Source organism: Chrysochloris asiatica, unplaced genomic scaffold (assembly GCF_000296735.1).
Source record: "Chrysochloris asiatica unplaced genomic scaffold, ChrAsi1.0 scaffold00212, whole genome shotgun sequence".
Classification (NCBI taxonomy): domain Eukaryota; kingdom Metazoa; phylum Chordata; class Mammalia; order Afrosoricida; family Chrysochloridae; genus Chrysochloris; species Chrysochloris asiatica.
The window spans coordinates 2,869,945-2,892,100 of NW_006408730.1; the positions used below are offsets into that span (position 1 = coordinate 2,869,945).

The following is a 22,156-nucleotide window of genomic DNA, read 5'->3' on the forward strand; positions in this document are numbered from 1 at the left end:
TTCTCATTTTGAATGCAAATATTTAGATCCCAATCTACATTTTAAATATATTTGCTTATCTGTAGATATCTTTCCAGTATTTGGTTAATAACACTATTCTTGTGTTAAACAATTTCTGAAGACCTTAAGGGATGACTTTTATTGAGGCTAGACCATAGGACTTGTCATAAAACTTGAATTAGAGTCCTAGTTTTTCTGCTTGTGTATTATATGACCTTTGGCAAGCCATTTAATCTTTTTGAGTATCAATTTCTTTATCTGAAGAATGGAAATATTCCTAAAGTCTTTGTATCAAAATCTGATAAATTAACAAAAAGGCACATTACAAGCCTTTTTGTTAATTTATTTGATACACGAACTATATGAATTTAAATTAGTATTGAAATTTACATTTTTGTTCATGTTCTTCCCCAAGGATAGGTAGGGCTTTCAAGAATGATTTCTAGACATTCATCTGAATATTTTGTTGATCTTTACATGAGTTTAAAATTGACATACAAATCTATAAAATAATAAGAACCATCTGGCTATATATTTCATAATAATTATTTTGCTAAGTGTCCTCCTCATCCTGTTTATAAAACTATTATCCTTGCTAGTCTACATGAAGAATTATTTTGAAAGTATGTCCAGATGTTAGGCATGAGATAGTCCTATGAACTTAAAAAGAAATGTGTATATGTGTATAGATATGTGCTTTTTGCCATATGCTCATTTTCTTTTTCTATAATATATATAAACAGTTTTATAATGTTTTTTAAAAACACTACAGCAGACATGAAAACCTAGAAAAATGGAAGCCAATACTAGCCTGTCAATGCTTTTAGCAAGAAGGGAACACATTGTTTTGTTTTTTAGGTGTACACTCGATTTTGTTCGAACCGCTGACCTTAAGGTTCGTAGCCCGATTCGTAACCACTACGCTACCAGAGCTCCTTTAATAAACCATAGAAAGCACCAATTTTGTACTGTTTTTGGATCCATTGTCTGTTGCACTCTAATTTATGAATTTGAAATATTTGATCCTTATTAGGTACATTGATACATAAAACTAAGTAGTATTTTCAGAACTTTGAGTTCTGTTGTGGTACTCTGGAGTAAGCACTTAATTGTTAACCACAAAGTCAGCAGTTCAAACCCACCAGTTCCTCCTAAGAAATGCTACACAGGGCTACAATGAGTCAGAACTGATTTGAGGGCACTAACAACAACAGTCTTGGTATGAGACCATAGGATAAACACTGGACTGCTAACTACTGAGTAACTCAAACCTGGAATTCCTATACAGGGTGGCTGTGGATCAGGACTGACTTGAAGGCCCTTAACAACAAGTTTAAACCCACTATCTGCTTTGTAGGAGAAAGATGAGGCTTTCTGTTCTGGTAAAGCTTTACAGCCTCGGAAACCCTATATAGGGTTGCTATGAGTCAGAGTCAACTAATGGTGATGGGCTGGGTTTTTATTTTTGGTTAGTTAAATTCTATAGAAATGGACTCCAGTGAGGCTTGGTACCACTAATACCAAGAATTCTCTCTTGGGACTCTTTGGATACTTTACTTTTAAACATTTTATTTTTCTTTTGACTGAAAGTTTATCTTCCTTGAACTTCCATCCTGTTAGTCTTTTTTTTTTTTTTACTGATCTCTGCAAACTACAGAGTAAGGTGAATGCTTTGTTATAAATACATTTTCATTTGAATATGGACATTCTCTTCTCATGGCATGCATTTAAAGCTTGGATCTTTTCATTTCTTTCAGGAAGAAAATGTCAAAACTGTCCTGATGAACCCAAACATTGCTTCTGTCCAGACCAATGAGGTGGGCTTAAAGCAAGCAGATGCTGTCTACTTCCTTCCCATCACTCCTCAGTTTGTCACAGAGGTTATCAAAGCAGAGCGGCCGGATGGGCTAATTTTAGGAATGGGTGGCCAGACAGCTCTGAACTGTGGTGAGTTCTTCCAAGTTTCAATGTGTATTTTCTAACCATACATCTATTTTTTGTTTGAACTCATCTAACAATTGTGCTGGTGTGTTCATAAAACTTTCCTCTACTGTGTGAAGAAGCAACTAGTAAATAGTTACCTGGAAATGGTGTTATAATGAATGTTATTGGTTTATTTTACATATTAACAGCTTTATTGCTCCAGGATGGTCAAAGTTTCATCAGTCCTTCATTCTATATGCCAGGTTATTGCCTTTCTCTGCTACCACTGAACACTAAGAACATTTATGAAATAGTAATGGATATATGTATATCCATAGTAACATGGTTCATTCTTCCACGCACCTGCTAGATTCAGAAATCTGCTTTATCATGCTTACACACCACTCAGAAATAAACATGAATAAGAATCTCTTTGGCTAATTGGATTAAGCAGTTGGTAATGTAACTTGCATATCAAATTTTAAAAAATAGCCAAAGTTATATCATAGGCAGTAGATACACAAAAAATTTTGATAAATCTTAACCCAGGTAGATACCCATATCTCTTGGATTAGTTAAATAATAGAATCATATCTTAAAAACAGCAACAACATTTTAGGAATGGGATCAAGGAAGATAAAGGAATGCACTGCTATTTTAAGGTTCAGTATAATCCTGTGATTTTCATTAGTAAGGATAATAAAAATGATTTGCATGGGTTAGCTTGGGTGATGGGCAAGGCAGATAAAAATAAATGAAAAGAGGAAAAAAGAAAGAAATCATAATACCAAAAAAAAAAAAAAAATCATTTTAAGATTTATTTTGAAATACAATGCTTTTGTAAAAAAAAAATGATTTTAAGAATGTAGGATTACAACATTGGGGAAGATTTTGTTACAATGTCTTTTTTTTTCAAAATTGTTTCTCCCTAAAATATTGTGATGATGTCTGGGATTTAAAAAGTAAAACAAACCAAATTGTATTCAGATATATATTAGAAAAGACTCAAGAGTTTGAAATTTAAAAAGTACATTTTGTTCCACATTTTTCTCCCACTGAATCTAGGATCTCTTAATGAGATACCTTTCCAAGCAGTTGTCAGTGGTTCTTCTAGATCTTAGTCTTCTGGAGGCTGAAGTTCAGGTGATCATTTAGTTCTTTGGACTAATTGCTTCCATGCATGTTTGATGTTTGATTTTCTTTAGATGTCTTTGCTCATGATGAGGAGAGACCAATAGTTACACATTAGATGACCACTCTCAAACTTTTAAAATCCTAATCACAAATGAGGCTGTAGAGCATTATCTTTGTGGAATCTATGATGCCAATTGACCTCCATGTCCTACATTACCATCCTGATCCCCCAGGCCCAGTGACTCATTCCCTCAAAATGTTTGATTATGTCTAAGAAGTTTTCATAACTTTGACACCTATATGTTCTACTATGAACTCTTGATGTGGCACTGTAGAAGATAAGTACAAGACTGCTAACAACAAGGTTAGAGGTTCAAACTCACCAACCACTCCCTGGAAACTCTCCACAGGGTCACTATGAAATGGAACCAACTTGATGGCCCTTACCAACACCAGCAATATGCTCTGTTAGACTTATGGACATATTTGATGTAAATTATTGTTGTCGCTAAGTGCCCTCGAGTTGATTCCGACTCATACCACGCTGTATAGGGTTTCCAAGGCTGTAAATCTTTGCAGGAGCTGAAAGCCTCACCTTTCTCCCATGAGCAATTGGTGGGATCCAACACTAGTGGTTCGCAGTCCAGTGCTTATTCTACAGAGTTGCAGTGCTCCCCAGCATATGTGAATATTTATGTAGAAATATCCTCTGTCAAACCTATATATGTTGGTGTGTAAAATCCCATTCTTTTTTCCACATCTTTGGCTTATGTGTATATCTATGTATCTTCTCATAGATTATTGTTATTAATGCTATTGCAGGATTGAGTATGTACTAATATTTGCTTCTGTTGCCTTTAACTCTTGTATTCCTTCCAGTGTCTCCCTTGATCTTGTTTTGTTGTATCACTTCTTACTGAATATGATCTTCTCCTTCACCCAAGTAAATATGTGTCTGCCGTCTAGTTAGTGATTTACCCATTATTTCCCTCCCACATCTCAAAAAAAAAAACAAAAAACCCAACATCAAACCCAGTCCATTGAATCAGTTCCAACTCACAGCTATCCTAGGTAAGGTTTCTGAGACTGTAAACCTTTATGGGAGAAGATAGCCTCACCTTTTTTCCTATGGAGCAGCTGATGGATTTGAGCCACTTTGCTTGTGGGTAGCAGCCCAACACTTAACCTACAGTGGCACTCAGACTCCTTTCCACCCTGATAACTATCAAAGACTATTTCTTTGAGTGTGTAAGCCTTTTCCTGACTTTTTACAATAGTGATCTCATATAATATTTGACTTTCGTGACTGATTTTCCATTAGGCTTATCCATGTTATAAGATGTTTCACAGACTTATTGTTATTCTTTAATGCTACATAATAGTCCACTGAGTGTAGGTACCATAGTTTGCTTATCTATTCATGTGCTGATGAGCAATAGATGAGTTCTACCTTTTTGCTATTGTGAATAGTGTTCCAATGAACATGGGTGTGCATGTATCTACTAGTCAAGGTGCTCATTTCTCTAGAGTATATGTCTAATAGTGGGATGGCTAGATCATGTGGTATTTCTATTTCCAAGATTTAAAGGAAGTGGCATATTGTTTTTCAAAGACAGACAAAATGTGGAATGCTACTCAAAACTTAAATAACAAAAACAAAACAGACCAGGCAGTAGGATACTGGTAGAACCATAAGACTAGGGCCTTTGGTTCTAGACCAATTAGGCCTAGAATTGACTCACCCATGTGGCTCTATTTTCAGTCAAATGACAGATAGTTCTATAAAGTGATCAACAATACTAGTAATTACACAGAGCAACCAGCCATTCAAGATTAAAAGGGAAGGATTTGCTAATGGATACAGTATTCTGGAACACTTAATTGTGCTCATGAGGAATCTGTACATGGACCAAGAGGCAGTTGTTTGAACAGAACATGGGAACACTGAATGGTTTCAATTTAAGAAAGGTGTGCAACAGGGTTGCATTATTTCACCATATTATTCAACCTATTTGCTGAGCAAATAATCCTAGAATCTGGGTTAAATGAAGAAAAATGTGGCATCAGGATTGGAGGAAGACTCCTTAACAACCTGCGATATGCAGATGATACAACCTTGCTTGCTGAAAGTGAAGAGGACTTAAAGCATTTACTGATGAAGATCAAAGAGCACAGAGTTCGGTATGGATTACATCTCAATGTAAAGAAAACAAAAATCTGGACCAATAAACAACATTCTTATCAATGTAGAAAAGAAAATTTGTCAAGGACTTCATTCTTCTTGGACCAACTATCAACACTCATGGAAGCAGCAGTCAAGAAATCAAACAATGTATTGTATTAGGCAAATCTGCTGCACAAGACCTTTTTAAACTGTTGAAGAGCAAATATGTCAGCTAGAAGACTAAGATGCACCTGACCCAAGCCATGGTATTTTCAATAACTTCATATGCATGTGAAAACTGGACAGTAAATAAGGAAGACTGTGGAAGAATTGATGCATTTGAGTTATGGTGTTGCAGGAGAATATTGAAATTGCCATGGGCTTTCAGAAGAACCAATATACCTGTTTTGGAAAAAGTATGGCCAGAGTGCTCCTTGGAGGCCAAGATCACCAAACTTTGTCTCTCATACTTCAGACATATTGTCAGGAGGGACCATTTGCGGAGAAGGTTATCATGTTTGGTAAGGTGGAGGGACAGAGAAAGAGAAGAAGACCCCAAGGGAGATGGATTGGCCAAGTGGCAGCACCAATGGCTCAAGCATGGCAACAGTAGTGAGGTTGGCCTAGGATCGGGCAGTGTTTCGTTCTGCTGTGCATAAGGTTGCTATGAATCGGTACCGACTCGATGGCACCTAACAACAACAGTTCCATAGGGCAGAAGGGTTAGGACAGATAGAGGAATAGAATCAGGAAACACAAGTTAGAAGTAGGATGCATGCTATTACATTGTGGAGATAACAATCAATGTCATGAAAGAAAATGTATGTAAATGGTTGAATAAAAAACTTATTTGCTCTGCAAACCTTTACACAATTCACAATAAAAATTTTTTTAAACTCCATAAAACAAAAACTGATTATATTTGGTTCTTTTGCAGGAGTGGAGCTATTTAAGAGAGGTGTGCTCAAAGAGTATGGTGTCAAAGTCCTGGGAACCTCAGTGGAGTCCATTATGGCCACAGAAGACAGGCAACTGTTCTCAGACAAACTAAATGAGATTAATGAAAAGATTGCTCTAAGTTTTGCAGTGGAATCGGTAAGGGATTCTGGTATAACAAGGAATTATTTGTCTTGGGTTGTGGAAAGAATGATTTATCATGCCCTATTATAGTGGTTAGCCATTTGAACTGCAAGGTCAGTGGTTCAAGCTCACCAGTTGCTCCTCAAAAACCCTATGTAAGGTTGCTATGGGTCGGAACTGACTTGATGGCATTTAACAATAACAACAATTATAGTGGTTAAAATTCTTATACTTGTATATATTTACTTCTAGAAATGTGTAAGTACCTTGGATATTTTGTGTACTGGTTGTATTCAAAGCTGAAGTGTTAATGACACGCATTACTTTTTTTTTTTTTTTTCACAAAAAGATAAACATAAGTCCAAGGATGAAGTGGTTTATTAGTGACTGAAGTTCTACTAAATCTCAAATCTTTTGAATTGAGGTTGAGAATCATACGAACCTGTAATGTCAAAGTGAATTTATCTTCTTCTTAGGATCAATTATACATCTTGAGTGGGCAAACAACAGCATTTGGATTTAGAAACAAAACAAAAGAGAATTTAGAACAGAGTACACATTTTAGAATGGAATTATCTATGAAAGAAATCATTGGATGCAATCACTAAGACTCATGAGTAGAATAGACACTAGCTTGTCATGCTTTGTCATTATTCATTTTCCACCGTATCTTATGCCTATTGAAATGCTATTATCAGGAAGCAGGAAAAAGTTAATTTGCTGTACATTTGTTTTTACTCCCTTTTGATTTCTGAATTAGGCATATAATCAGTGGGGGGTGGGTGCTAGAGGTAGTTGTTAATGCAACTTTCCCATTAATATTGTTATTAAATGCTGTCGAGTCAGTTCTAACTCATAGCAACCCTGAATGGGATTTCCAAGGAGTGGCTGGTGGGTTTGAACTGCCAATCTTGTGGTTAGACATCTAGTGCTCATCCTATAGTGCCACACCAGGCCTCCATAAATAAATAAGCAAATCCTTAGGGATAAGGCAAGTACTCATGAAACAGCTAAAAATGGGCTGTGTGTTTATCAGAAAAGAATGCTATCAAGAATATTTTATGTTCCAAAACTGCCAGTCAGGAATAATCCTGGGATACCTCTGCTGAACACTCTGGGAAGCTTCTTTTATTGCCAGATTTAATTATGCCCTTGCTTCTTCAGGATGAGAAGCAGGCATATGGGAAAGGTGTAATTACATTCCCATTGGTGGTGTAATAATATTCCACGACAAAAAATTATAGCCACCATATGTTGTATTCTGCAAATAATAATAATAAAAAAAAAAAATCCAAGCTTCTGGGAGTGAAGTTGAACTATGAATACTCTCTTCCTATATAGTGTTCCTAATGCCATATCGAAGTAATATCAAGTTAGAGTCAGTAGCAAAGAACTTGATTTCACTTAAAAGTAAACTTTGAAACAGAATTTAAAAATTCAATATGGTTCTGTTTCTCATATTAATGATTATTTTCTCTGATTTGGCCTTGGTTTTATTTTGAAATGTCAAGACGAAAACAAGAAAACAATGATCACAAAAAGCATGGAGAGTGGGCTGCTGTGGGACCTTTTGGTTTATCTAAAAAAGAAAAACAAACAAACAATTCTCTTAGAGTTTCAGTGAAATTTGTAAAACTTTTTTCCCCAGAAGGAGATGAGATAATGATGTCTCACTCACTCATTTTTCTGGACTAAATTTATTGATCTCTATCACCAGATTTTCTTAATGTGGTCCTTTCTGCAGGATTGTCACCTTTTTAAAACTTTGGATTCTTTTTCCTGTTGACAGATTGATGATGCACTGAAGGCAGCAGACACCATTGGTTATCCAGTGATGATTCGTTCTGCCTATGCCCTGGGAGGCTTAGGCTCTGGCATCTGTCCTAACAAGGAGACCTTACTGGACCTCAGTACAAAGGTATGTGTTTTCATAGACAAAGTTCTTACCTCGCAGAAAAACCCAATATACACTCCCAGTTGTCAGGATTGCAGTCAATGACATGAAGCAAAATGTGTATGAATTGTTGAATAGAAAACTGATTTGCTCTGTAAACCTTCACACAATTAGAAAAAGTGATGGAGATGAGAAATTATTGCCTTTTGCTCTATTTGTTAAAGCACAATCCTGTTCTCTATAAGTGTTGTCCAAAATGATGACACTCTTAAAACGGAAATGTGCTGCAATTGCGCATGCCAGAACACAGTCATTACCCAGAACTGTCCTGGGTAAACCAATGCTACGCTACCTGACATGTACCTTCTAAGGACTTCAGAAGGAGCTCTGGTAGTGTAGTGGTTATGAATTGGGCTGCGAACATCAAGGTCAGCAGTTCAAACTACCAGCTCTTCCACAGGAGAAAGATGAGTCTTTCTGCTCCTGTAAAGAGTTACAGCCTTGGAAACCCTGTACAGGGTCACTATAGGTCAGAACCAACTCCACAGCACATCACCACCACCACCAAGGACTTCAGAGATAGCAACAGAATCCACTTCTATCTTTTGTTTTAAAATGGGTTCTAAAACACTCATAGTATCATAAAATACATCTTAGTGGTTAAAAAAGGAAATGAAATATGGTATTTATTTTTTTCCATCTTTTTTTTTGAAGTGCAACAAAATAACATCAACTGATTTAGCTTCCATATCCTTTCTTGTCCTTCCACTGTCACCCCAAATCAAATACATTATGAGACAAAGGAACATTTCTGCCTTGGATTTTCAGCCACGAAATAGCCTGAGGTCAGAGACTGCCTGGTTCGTATTTTAGGTTCAGTATTCTACTCACCATGGGTACTCAGTAAATATGAAGTGATAATTATACTAATTCATATCTGTCTAATCAGGCATACATGATATATGACTCTGAGTATTTAAGCACTTAGGCAGCGATTAACCATAATAATAGTTGCATATGATTCTGTTAATTCCCAAGTTTAGTATGCCATCTTGACTAACTGTTTACAACCATCATCATCTCCTTTCTTCTCCTCATCAACATCAGCTAACATGTATTGTGTATGTCACTGTACAAAGCACCCTCTGCTATTTTAGAGAATACCAAAGTCTTTAGACTTATTTTTCTGCATTTATTCGCACTTATCACATTTTCTGGTTTCAGAGAAGCTTAGCTGCTGAAATAATTTCATTTCCCTCTGCCTGATTGCTCAATTATTTTCTCTTTTTCCTAAATTAGTTTGATTTAATGTCATATCAGCACTTTGAATGGCAAGCCTCAATAATGTAAATCAAGCGCATTCACTGCAGGATGCTATTCCTAGCACCTCACTGATTTTCTGACACATTGTGCCTTCTGGAGTGTAGGGGAGGATGGCAATGGGACTTGAGATTTAACGCAAGCCAGAATTCAGGTCAAATATCCATGTGAGTCCTGGTGTGGTGCTGTGGGTTAATGTGCTGGATGCAAGGTCTTTTGAATCACAATGTTGGCGGTTCAGGCTTACCAATCGCTCCTTGAAAACCCTATACAGGGTCACTATAGGTCGGAACCGACTGGATGGCACACAACAGCAACAACAATTCATGTTTCAACCAGTGCCCTTCCTTACTCTTTGATGTCTTTTTTTGGCATCCGTTTCTAGGCCTTTGCAATGACCAACCAGATTCTGGTGGAGAGATCAGTGACAGGTTGGAAAGAAATCGAATATGAAGTGGTTCGAGATGCTGATGATAATTGTGTCACAGTCTGTAATATGGAAAATGTTGATGCCATGGGTGTTCATACAGGTAGGTAAAGTATCATCAAGAGTGATAGTAATGCCTTCACTTAACATCTTTGATGTTCCATGGCAATTTTTTAAAAGTTTTTATTCCCTTAAATTGCTATTCTTAACTGACATATTAGTGATAAAATTTCATAGAAATATAGTATGAGAGACGAGACATATTATGAGGATGGACCAGTCCCTGCATAAGAACATCATGCTTGGTAAAGTCGGCAAAAAAGAAGGATATACACAAAGAGATGGACTGGCACAGTAGCAGTAGTAATGTGCTCAGTATATCCCCGATTGGCAAGTCTTGGTCTCTGTCCTATTCTGTTGTGACTGGGCAGTGTTCCTTCTGTTACGCATATGTGCACTACGAGTTGGTACCGACTCAACAGCACCCACCACCACCAACAACATGGTATTTTAAAGTGTTGAAAGTACTCCCATTAGTATTTAACTTCACAAAATTCTTCTGAAGTAAGGCTGGTATTTTTATTCTGATTTTATCTGAAGAAAGGAGCCAAATATAAGTGATGTAATAATGGAAGTAAAATCTATAGGAATTGGTGATGAGAAGTAAGGAGTGAGGTTGAGGAAGGCCTGAAGCAGACCATGGTGCTAGTCACTGAGTGGATCAGAAAATAGCCACATGTGATACAAATAGGATTCTCGAGAATCTATTTAGAGGGAGAGGGAAAAGATGACTTTAGTTTTAGAAATGCTAAATTTGAGGTGTGGGTGGAAGTCTCAAGAAGGATAATAATAATAATATGGAAGTAGAATTCAAGACATAGAGGACAGAATTCAAGATTTGGAAATCAGGCATCTGCCTTAATAAGGAGATCTTAGTGGACCTCAGTACAAAGGCATGTGCTTTCATAGACAATGGGCTTATCAAGCAGGAGAACTTGCTATATACTCTCAGTTAGAGAAAGTCATGCAGATGAGAAATTGTTGCCAGGAATTGTTAAATCACAGTCTTGGTCTCAGTAAGTGTTGTCCAAATATTGACACTTAAGAAGGGAATATGGTGCAGTTTTGTATTCTAGCATTAACAAAAGAAATAATTGAAACTGGAGGCATATATGAACTATTTAAGGGTAAAGGTATACAAAGAGGAAAAAGTAAGGTTGAGGACTGAATCTTACAAAACGTCTAGATTTATAGGCAGGATAAAGAAGAAGCTTTACTATTGAACACGAAGAAGGGAATGGTAGAAAATATCTTATAAGGGAGCTTACTTTGGGCTGTATCAGGTACTATAAAATGTCAAGAATGAAGATTTAACTTAGATTTTTAGATGTCTAAAAGGGAAGGGCAAATCTGCTTCAAAAGACCTCTTTAAAGTGTTCAAAAGGAAAGATGTCACTTTTAAGATTAAGGTGAGCCTGACCCAAGCTACGATATTTCCAATTGTCTCATATGCATGTGGAAGCTGGACAATGAATAAGGGAAAGTGAAGATGAATTTATGCTTTTGAATGATGATGTTGGTAAAGAATATGAAATACACCATGAACTTTCAGAAGAATGAAACATCTGTGGTGGAAGAGATACAGCCACAATGCTTCTTAGAAGTGAGGATGGTGAGACATTGTGTCATGTACTTTGAACATGTTATCAGGAGGGATCAGCCTCTAAAGAAGTAAATTGTGCTTAGTAAAGTATTGTTGTTGTTGTTGTTGTTAAGTGTTGTTGAGTTGGTTCCAACCCACAGCTACCCTGTATAGGGTTTCTGAGGAGCAGCTGGTGAACTTGAATTGCCGATCTTGCGATTCAAATGGACCTTGCAGTCCAGCGTATTAACCCACAGTACCACGCCAGGACTCCTAGAAAAGCATGTTGTTGTTGTTAAGTGCCGTCAAGTCAACTTCTACCTATAGTGACCCTGTATAGGAGTGGCTGGTGAGCTTGAACCACCGACCTTGCAGTTCAAATGGCCTTGCAATCTGGCGCATTAACCCACAGCGCCACACCAGCACTCCTAGTACAATACATTGACCAGTGACTGCAACGATGGGATCAAACCTAACAATGATTGTGAGGATGGTACAGGACTAGGCAGTGTTTTGTTCTGTTATACATAGGGCTGCTTTGAGTCAGACTGAACTCCAAGACACCTCACACAACAAAAGAGAAGGTTCAATGGAAAGTTAGTTATGTGAACCAAGTTGAAATATTTATATGGTAATGAGGGGTGAGCAGCATTGGCAATCCTCTGAGTTTAGTAATGTGAAAAATGGGAAAGGTTTATTGATTGTCTAGCATTTTTGTGGAGGGGTTTCTTGAGCCAGTAAAGATCGAAAGAAATGGAGTAAGAGATTGGATACATAAGAGACTTTCATGGCAGGGAGAGTAAAGGAATGGGAAGAGAGGAGACTTAAGAGAACAAGTTGATGAGCTAGTGTGGGCCATCAGGATCTATCCTTCTATGGAGGGGATAACTTAAAGAATTTGGGGTGAAGTTAAGGGATGATGAAGACGTTCATGTTTAATCCAGAAAGGAGTCGAGTGAACCTTGGTAGCTAGGTGAACGTGGTAAAGATTAGAGAGGTAATGTATTAAGATTATAAGGACTATACAAGGATCAGGGGAAATAATATCTGCTGTGTCTTACATATGTTTCCTTAAGATAATACTTTCCCAGCAAGCTCACAGACAGTTCTGTGTCTTTCTTGTAACATACGAGTAGATTAAGTCACTGAAATGAATTATTAAGCTATGCCATCAAATAACTAGTGTTGCTTGGCTTTATAGGTGATTCAGTTGTTGTGGCCCCTGCCCAGACTCTTTCCAATGCGGAGTTTCAAATGTTGAGGCGTACTTCAGTTAATGTGGTTCGTCATTTGGGCATTGTGGGTGAATGCAACATTCAGTTTGCCCTTCATCCAACCTCAATGGAATACTGCATCATTGAAGTGAATGCCAGACTGTCCCGAAGCTCTGCCCTGGCTTCAAAGGCCACCGGGTAAGATGAAAAGACTGACCATGGATTTACAGATTCCTTGCAAATAGAATTGGAAAATTAACAGTTAGTGGAAGTCTGTGCTCTGTTTACAAACCATATTCTTCGCTTCTGTATGCTGGAACCAAATCTTTCGTGGGACCCTAAGGACACAATTATTAATGAGCTTGCTGCCAGACTGAGGCAAATGGTGTTGTTAGCTGACTTTGTTGGCTGGCTAATCATAAAATAATCAAAATCTGGGTGGTCAAATCAGGCTGTGAAAAATCTCCTTCTTAATTGCACTTTGCAGATGTTGCTAAAAAGTGCAAATTAATCCCTAGCTTTAGTCTTCATCAGTTTTTTTGTATTTTTTTTTTTTCAGGTGTGTAGCCCTATAGCAAAGGTTAGACAAATAATATAGTTCAGTCTACTCAAGCATTCAATACACATTATTTTTATTTTAGTAAAATTTTGCACGAGTAAACAATATAAACATTGTAGGATTTTTCCACAGGTAATGTTGCAATCCAATAAATAAAGTTGCCACTCCTAGAAAGCATACTTGTGCGAGAAAATGAATTAATGTGATTCATTTTATTATACTTAGCATCTGGCATTTGAATTCTATGACATTTAAATTAACAAAATATTGACCTCTGTAGATATTTTATGTGGCTATAAAGTGCTGCATGGAGTGGTGGTAGATGTGTTGCCCTCTGAAGGAGGCAGGAAACCTGAGTTCTTATTCTGGCTCTTTCCCTGACCATGTGACTTTGGGCAAATTATCATTTTTATCAGTCACCCCTTCTGCAGGGTGGGGACGTTGGGTTAAAATGACTTTATGAAATTCTAGAGTTCTATGAATTATTTTAAAACTGACCTTCTTGAAGAGAATACTCAAGTTCCTGGAGCTGAAAGTTCAAAGAAAATTTGACGACATAGCTAGGACCATATTTGCAATGGCTACATTTTCTGACCCCTGCATAAGACACAGTGCCAGCTAGTTCCACAGTCTTTCTATGTTCACACATGAATGTTTTTTCAAAAGAATATTTTGCAGATTCTTGCCTTAATGGAAGTGTTTCTGGTGTGGTGCTTTGGATAAGCACTGGACTGCTAACTGCAAAGTCAGCAGTTCAAACTCACCAGCTTCACTTCTGAAACCCTATCCAGGGTTGCTATGGGTCAGAACCGACTTGATGGCACTTAACAACAACAACAACAACACTTTAGTGGAGGTTAAATAAGTAAGCTCTTTACTTATCTAGGTAGTTATTGATTTGTGGTAGAGAATTATAGACATGCATCTCAGGTACAGAGAGCTAATTCTTTGTGATCTATACCTTCACACATTCTTCCTGACTGACATTATTTTATATGTGGGTTTTAAATATTCATACAGAATGGAGACTCAGGTGTGTCTTGTGTGCTGAAGTGGAATAATACCAGAATTTCTAAGATCAATTTATGTCTTGGAATGTTTTCCATGCTTATTGCTTAGTTAGAAATTTAAAAATTCTTTCCTCATTTATAGTTACCCATTGGCATTCATTGCTGCAAAGATTGCCTTAGGCATTCCGCTTCCAGAAATCAAGAATGTTGTATCAGGGAAGACATCAGCCTGCTTTGAACCTAGCCTGGACTACATGGTTACCAAGATTCCTCGCTGGGATCTCGACCGTTTCCATGGAACCTCTAGCCGAATTGGTAGCTCTATGAAAAGTGTGGGAGAGGTGAGTCTTTAGTTTACTCTCTATTTACTCCTTTCTCTCAGTTTACTTTGTCAAATCCTTAACACCACTGACAATCTTAAATTTGCCTGGACACAGGGTTTTAAAATATTATTTCCTCCTTAGTATTTTAACATCTATCTATTTAACTATTAATATTACATAACCATTGTATTAGCTTCTAAGAGCTTGTGTTTAAAATGAGAGACCATGTATCTGGATGCGTAATATATGAAAATACATTTATATAAATATAACTGAGTGGTTTGGCACTGTGCATTAATGTGCTGGACTGCAAAGTCGCTTTGAACCACAAGGTTGGTGGTTCAAGCTCACCAGCTGCTTCTAGGAAACCCTATACAGAGTTGATATGGGTCAGAACCAACTCAACGGCACGTAGAAACAACAACATAGTGTATTTTATTATAAAGTCACAAAAGTAAGAGAATATAAAATAGTGCGTAATATACTGAACTAAGACCACTGAACTAAAGTTAACAATTACATTTTCATCCGTCCAGGCACAATTTGGCTTCACCCTCCTTAGGCCTCAGTTTCCACATCTATTGGGGGCAAAAAATAAAGCTGCTGGATTAAAAGCTCTTTCAGCTTCAGCCCCTAAATGGAGGAGAGTACAATGGGACATTGGAATGCTGCTATGGCTCTGTGGGCTAATGCACCAGGCTGCTAACCTTGAGGTCGGCAGTTCAAAACTACTGGCCACTCCATGGGAGACAGATGAGGCTTTCTGCTCTCCTAAAGATTTACAGCCTTGAAAACCCTATGTAGGGTTGCTATAAGTCAGAACCGACTCCATGGTACTTAACAAGAACAGTAGTGGAACATTAACCAAAAAGAACCCAAACCCAGTGTCAGTGAGTCAATTCTGAATCCTAAAGTTTCCGGAAGAGGGAGTCTTTAGGGAACCAGACAGCCGCATCTTTTTCCTGCAGAGCAGTTGGTGGTTTTGTACACCAGCCTTGTGGTTAGCAGGTCAACGTTTATCCTACAGTGCTAGGAGAAATATTAAGCTCTTTTTTATTATACTGAAAGATTTTAAGCATTTAGTCTTGTTAGAAGATTTTCATAATGTTCCACATCATGCTATATGAAATTAAAATTAGTTTTTATTATTCTACCTGCAAAATTTCAGCAATTCTCTCTGTGTGGGAGAAAAGAAAGAAATTCAGATCCTTGTGTCTGAGATATGCTCTTCTACCTCCCTTCTTCAAGGGGCAAATTTCTCTTTTCACTGAGGAAGTATGCTTGGATGAGGAGAGCAGAAGCTTTGGAACCAGATGGACTTGCCATTTATTGGCTAGACATTCCCATGCAACACATTGAACCTCATGTTCTCCATTTTCAAAATGGAGAGGATAATACCATCCCAGTAGGATTTTTATAAGGTTTAAAATGAATGCATACAATATTTAGTAAATACCTTTAGGTAAATTCATAGTATATATCTAACAAATTTAATTCAATATCATTGCTGTTAATACTGAGTGCTATTATGGTGTGGCACTGTGGCTTAATACACTGGATTGCAATTTCGCTTTGAACTGCAAGGTCAGTGATTCAAACTCACCAACCACTCCTCAGAAACCCTATACAGGGTATCTATGAGTCAGAACTGGCTCAATGACATCTAAGCACAATAATAACAGCATGGCCTATAGGATAAGCATTGGACTGCTAACAACAAGGTTTGCTATTTAAGCCCACCTGCTGCTCCGTGGGAGAAAGATGAGGTTTTTCTGCTCCTGAAAAGATTTACAGTCTCAGAAACCCTGTACAGGGTCACTAGGAGTTGGAACCAACTCAACAGCACTTAACAAGACCACTATTGTTAATATACAAGGGGCTTCCAAGATTTAATGGAAAAATACACTGAAATGTTAATGAGATTTTTCCACAAACATTTTGAAGCCCCTTTATATTTAAAGAGTCTTCATTTTGCTTGGTTCCGCAATCGATGCTCATGGAAACAGTAGTCAAGAAAGCAAACATTGTATTGCATACGACCTCTTTAAAGTGCTGAAGAGCAATGATGTCACTTGAGGACTAAAGTACACTTGACCCCAGTGAATATGAAAGACCTTTGAAGAATTGATGCATTTGAATTATGGGGTTGGTGAAGAATATTGAAAGTTCCATGAACTGTCAAAAGAACAAACACATCCAAACACAATTGTGGGGATGACAGAGGAGCAGGTAGTGTTTCGTTCTGTTGTGCATAAGGTCACTGTAAGTCAGACTGACTTGATGGCACCTAACAACAACCATGAGTAGGAAGTAACTTGATGGCAGTCAGTCTGGTTTTTTGGTTTCATATTTATCTGGGTCAAGTGTAGAGTTTTTGAGTATATCTCTATAGCTCTGTGTCCATGTACCACATCTAGCCACTTGACCTCTCTCTCATCTCTATCTCTGGTGGCCAGTACAGGTCTAGGTCTGAGTACCTTTGCTAGTTAGAGCACAGAACTAAAGACCATTTATGGATTCCGTTTCCAATGTGGCCTTTATTTATCCTATGAAACAGATTATAGGCTAAACTCACCCCAACTATTTCAGCAATCTATGCCACTAATCACAGGATATAAACAGAGAACAAGTAAAAAAAGACATTTGACTGCTCAATCCAATTTATGCGCAAGAGGCAGAATTACTGCTATATTGGTTTCCTTAGGTTCTAAACTATTAATGGAAGATTTAAAAATAATGACAGACAAGGAACAACTTGAACTTTTAAATGAAAATGTCTTACTAGTTATAAAACACCAAGTACTATTTTATTTCTCTGGCACTGTTTTTTCATTCTTAATTTTTCTATAATTCCTTTTTGTGCATAGTAGAAATGGAACTCAGATGCCATAGAAGACTGTGTTCATAGTGCTATTTGGTTTATATTTCATAGGAAAATTCCTTTTCATGATATTCACAATGAAATTCATAGGCCAAAGAAAATGAGAGAATTGTGTGATGTTTTCATTTGGTGTTTCTTATTCGAGGGCTTTTTGTCTTCAGTGATACCTTACACATAGTTCAAGTCAAGTTAGCAAACATTTACTGAGTTCTTATGTGCAGGAAACTGGGAAGATAAAACAAAGAATTGGTTATCGATAATTCTGACACATTATCTGCAACTCATTAATTCAAAATATATAAACAGACCAGATATAATGTGAATTAAACTATGGTAAAAGTTAAGATCGATTCTTTGCAGATAGAAGCTAAGAGACTATAGTAGAGTGTTGTTGTTGAATGCCATCAAGTTGGTTCTAACTCATGGAGACCCTGTAGTCGAGTAGGCCCAGGGAAAGCATTGTTAAATTACTCCACTGAAAAATGGTAACATTTTCACTTAATGAGAATTTCAATACTATGTAGTTGTTGCTAAGTGCCCTCACGTTGGTTCCAACTCATAGCCACTTTTATAGATTTTCTAAGGCGCACCTGCTGGGTTTGAACCACCAACCTTGAGGTTAGTAGTCTAGTACTTATCTTACAGTGTAAAAGGTACTGAAAAGCACACATTTTGATCCATTAAAATTATGCATTTTTATTATCACTTAAGTATATTTACTTCTCTCTTTTTAAAAATTAGATCATTATGGACTGTGTGCTTAAAATTAATAAAACAATTATGGTAAACAACTTGTAGAACTAGTTCTTTAGGGGCCGAAGTTGGATGACTCTCTGGAAATGAGCAAGGAGTACAGATACAATGTATTACCGATTCCATAATACAGTACTGCCCTTCACTGTACTGGGCTTCTCAGACATTATATTTTTTTGCAAACTTTACAAATGAAGGTTTGTGGCAACTTTGTATCAAGTAAGTCTCTCAGCACCATTTCCCCAAGAATACATACCCACTTTGTGTCTCTGTCACATTTTGGTAATTCTCACTATATTTCAAACATTTTCAGAATGTGATTGTGCACTTAAAAGACTACTTACTATGTATAGTATAAACATAACTTTTATGTTGTTGTTGTTATGTGTTGTGGAATCGGATCCGAATCATAGTGATCCTGTACAGGGTTTCTGAGGCTGTAAATCTCTACAGGAGCAGAAAGCCTCATCCTTCTCCTTCAGAGCAGCTGGTAGTTTTGAACTGCTGACCTTAAGGTTCGCAGCACAATTTGTAACCACTACGCTACCAGATCTCCTTAAACATAACTTTTATATGCACTGGGAAATCAAAAAAAATAATGTGACTTGCTTTATTGCAATACTCTTTATTGAATTGATCTGAAACTGAACCTCGGTATCGGAGGTAAGCCTGTGTTTCCTCAATTGTACAGCTCCATGACCTATATTATTTTTGGAAGTCTCTTCCTGGTTAGACTAGAAAATCTATAAACACGCTGTCTAACTTTTCAAGATGCCACTATAACTCACAAATTGCATATCTGAATCCAACTAACATTTTGTTTACTTCTGTTTTTGTGCATCTTTCCTTATTTCTAATTAAATTTAGAACAGTGTGAAAAGGTTATATGTTTGGGCTTAGTGATCTTTGAATATGTATCATATCACACAATTGACATGAAGATTTCCTAAGCTGACACTAATGGAAATTCAAGTCTATTTTGAGAAATCACAGAAATTTATCGAAGGCAGTTTTATGACTGTTATTATTTTGAATTGGAAACCAAAACTGCATAGCAACCTATTATTTTGTGGAAAGATTCAAAGACAATGTTTATCCAATGAAAAGAGCTGGGTAGACTGCAAGGTCAATCCTAGTTCTGACTTGTGCCTGTCTAAACGAAATCACCACATGGTTTTTAAAATTGATTAGTATATGATCAACTGTAAAGATTGTGGAAAGACACATTGGATTTGTCATGGAGAACTTAGTCTCCACCTACATTCAAAATCGGAATCTGTCAGTACTTGTATGATTCTCCAGGTTCTATTAATATTAATGCTCAGCTATAAAGAGAGCCAACCTTACTTGAATATTGATTGATACTCATTTAGAAATAGTTTTGTTTCTGAGTTAATATAGGTCTTGTTTCCCTTCATTTGCTTTAATTTTAAAAGGGTATCTACATAAAAACAATATAATTCTAAAGAAGGATTGATATGATCTGGCCATGCATTCTTTATTTTATGACTGTAGTCCATAGCAGGTAGCGGTGATTTTCTCATCCATCTAAGGAAAGCCTGCTGAATGCCCTAACAGGTAGAAAATGGATCTAATGGATCTAATGTGAATGACTCTCTGATTATGCCAAAACCATAGAGAAGAGAGTTGTTGGTGTTAAGTACTGTTGAGTTGGTTTAGAGTCATAGTGACTCTGTATAGAGTTTCCAAGGAATGGCTGGTGAGTTTGAGCTGCCAGACTTGCAGTTCAAACCGATCTTGTGGTTGAGTGTTTATCCTATAGCACTACACCAGAACTTGGGAGAAGAGAGAGAGGATGCAAAAATTCTAAAACTTGAGTAGAATTCTAATAATATATTTTATTTCTGAAAACTATTTCACTCTTTGTTCTGTTACAGATTAAAGATAGATGTAAGTACTTTCTTTAACTCTGAAATTTTGAATGTGTGCTGCAGGTGATGGCTATTGGTCGGACTTTTGAGGAGAGTTTCCAGAAGGCTTTACGAATGTGCCACCCATCTGTAGATGGTTTCACAGCCCGTCTGCCCATGAACAAAGACTGGCCGTCAAACCTAGATCTCAGGAAAGAGCTGGCTGAACCATCTAGCACCCGCATCTATGCCATTGCCAAGGTAAAATGCAACAAGAGACCTAGAGCTACTACTGTTTTTTCAGAATAATCAGCCTGGACTTTAAAGTAACATTATCACAAAACTGTCTTCGATTCAGAAAAAGTTTTGGAATTTAAAAATTCTCTTCAAAGGTGATAGAGACTTCTAAGGATTTATCAAATATTTCTATATTTGATGAAGAATTGTCTTTTTCTATTAGACTTTTAGCCTAACCTTAAGGACATAGTGCAGATTTAAAGATTGAGCACATAGATAAATTGTCCCATCTCTTTTTGTAAATGCAGTATCAATACTATAAGTAGATTTGATTACATTGACTTGTCAAGTCATATCACCCTAGTTTCTTGCACCTTAAAAATGTATGTGAAATTGTGTTTTAGAAAGGAAGATGCATAAAATCACCACATAAGATCCCAGAACAGCCTGTCTTTATTTGCTCATTTCTCTGTATTTAAACAACAGACTAAAAAGAATATCCATGCTTATAAGCTTTTCCATGTACCTATACTATTGGTTTTACTTTTAGAATAAAATCCCACTTTTCTTTCTTCCATCCCCTAGTTCCTTTTATGCAAACTAAATACATTTTAATCTCCTTTCATGTTTACTGTGCTTAGAGTTTTGAAATTTCAGCTCGTCTGATTTTATAAAAGGTGACTTGGGCATCTGGGACTCTGGCCTGAAATCCCTGAATGGTGTTTTGACATTTAAGAAAGCATAAGAATTAATCCTCCAATAGTATCAAACCACTGGGGCTACAAAGCCTCACTGACCATTTAATGTGCTTTTGTATGCATATGGCATAATGGGATTAGTTGATGAAAGTATGAATTCTATCTTTAAAGGCAGAGGCTGTCTTTGTAATTTGCCTTTGTAGCAACAGAAAAATGCTGTTAGTGATTTTGAAGGCACTGAACTTTTGTGTCTGAAAACTGAGAGTCCTGGAGAGAAAGGAAAGAGAGAAGGGTTGATATGGGAGTGGATACACATACAGCAGGCTTCAGAAAGGTGGGGGCAAAGTTGGAGATTTTTCAATTTCAGTTTTGAAATTTAGAAGCCCGCACACATTGTTGTTGTTCTGACTCAAAGCAACCCTGCATTTTTTTTTTTTTTTTTTTTTGAGGATCAGTTTGTGAGCTTGAACCGTCGACCTGGAAGTTCAAACCAACTTTGTAGACTAGTACATTAACCCACAGCACCACACCAGGACTCCACAAACACACACATTAAGGTGCTTCAAAATTACCTTCATGTTTATATATATATTTGTTTTTGTTGTTGTCAAGTCATAGCATCTCTGTGTAGAGGCTCCGAGGAGTGGTTGGTAAGTTTGAGCCCCCAACCTTGTGGTTCAAACCAAATTTGTGGTCCAGTGCTTAGCTTATCCTGCAGCACCACACTAGGACTCCATATATTCCACTACGAATCGGACTGTGAACCTTAAGGTCAGTAGTTCGAAACTACCAGTTGTTCCGCAGGAGAAAGATGAGGCTTTCTGCTCCTGTGAAGATTTGCAGCCTTGGAAACCCTGTACAGGGTCGCTACGAGTCGGAACCTACTCCACGGCACATAACAACACCAGAGCACTCTTTCTATATATCTAGGTAGCGTAGTGGTTACGAATCGGGCTGCGAACCTTAAGGTCAGCGGTTCGAAACTACCAGCCGCTCCGCGGGAGAAAGATGAGGCTTTCTACTCCC

At 37.3% G+C, this 22,156-nt stretch overlaps 1 protein-coding gene across 1 annotated transcript in view; it reads left to right on the top strand.

Annotated features, from left to right (window-relative positions):
- Positions 1-22,156, top strand: part of CPS1 (carbamoyl-phosphate synthase 1, mitochondrial) — a 165,038-nt gene that overhangs the window by 63,246 nt on the left and 79,636 nt on the right. The window contains exons 14-20 of the mRNA XM_006872744.1: positions 1,758-1,947; positions 6,159-6,316; positions 8,091-8,219; positions 9,901-10,045; positions 12,786-12,996; positions 14,510-14,708; positions 20,280-20,456. Coding sequence (XP_006872806.1) covers positions 1,758-1,947; positions 6,159-6,316; positions 8,091-8,219; positions 9,901-10,045; positions 12,786-12,996; positions 14,510-14,708; positions 20,280-20,456 — 1,209 coding nt within the window. The remainder of the gene's footprint in view (positions 1-1,757; positions 1,948-6,158; positions 6,317-8,090; positions 8,220-9,900; positions 10,046-12,785; positions 12,997-14,509; positions 14,709-20,279; positions 20,457-22,156) is intronic.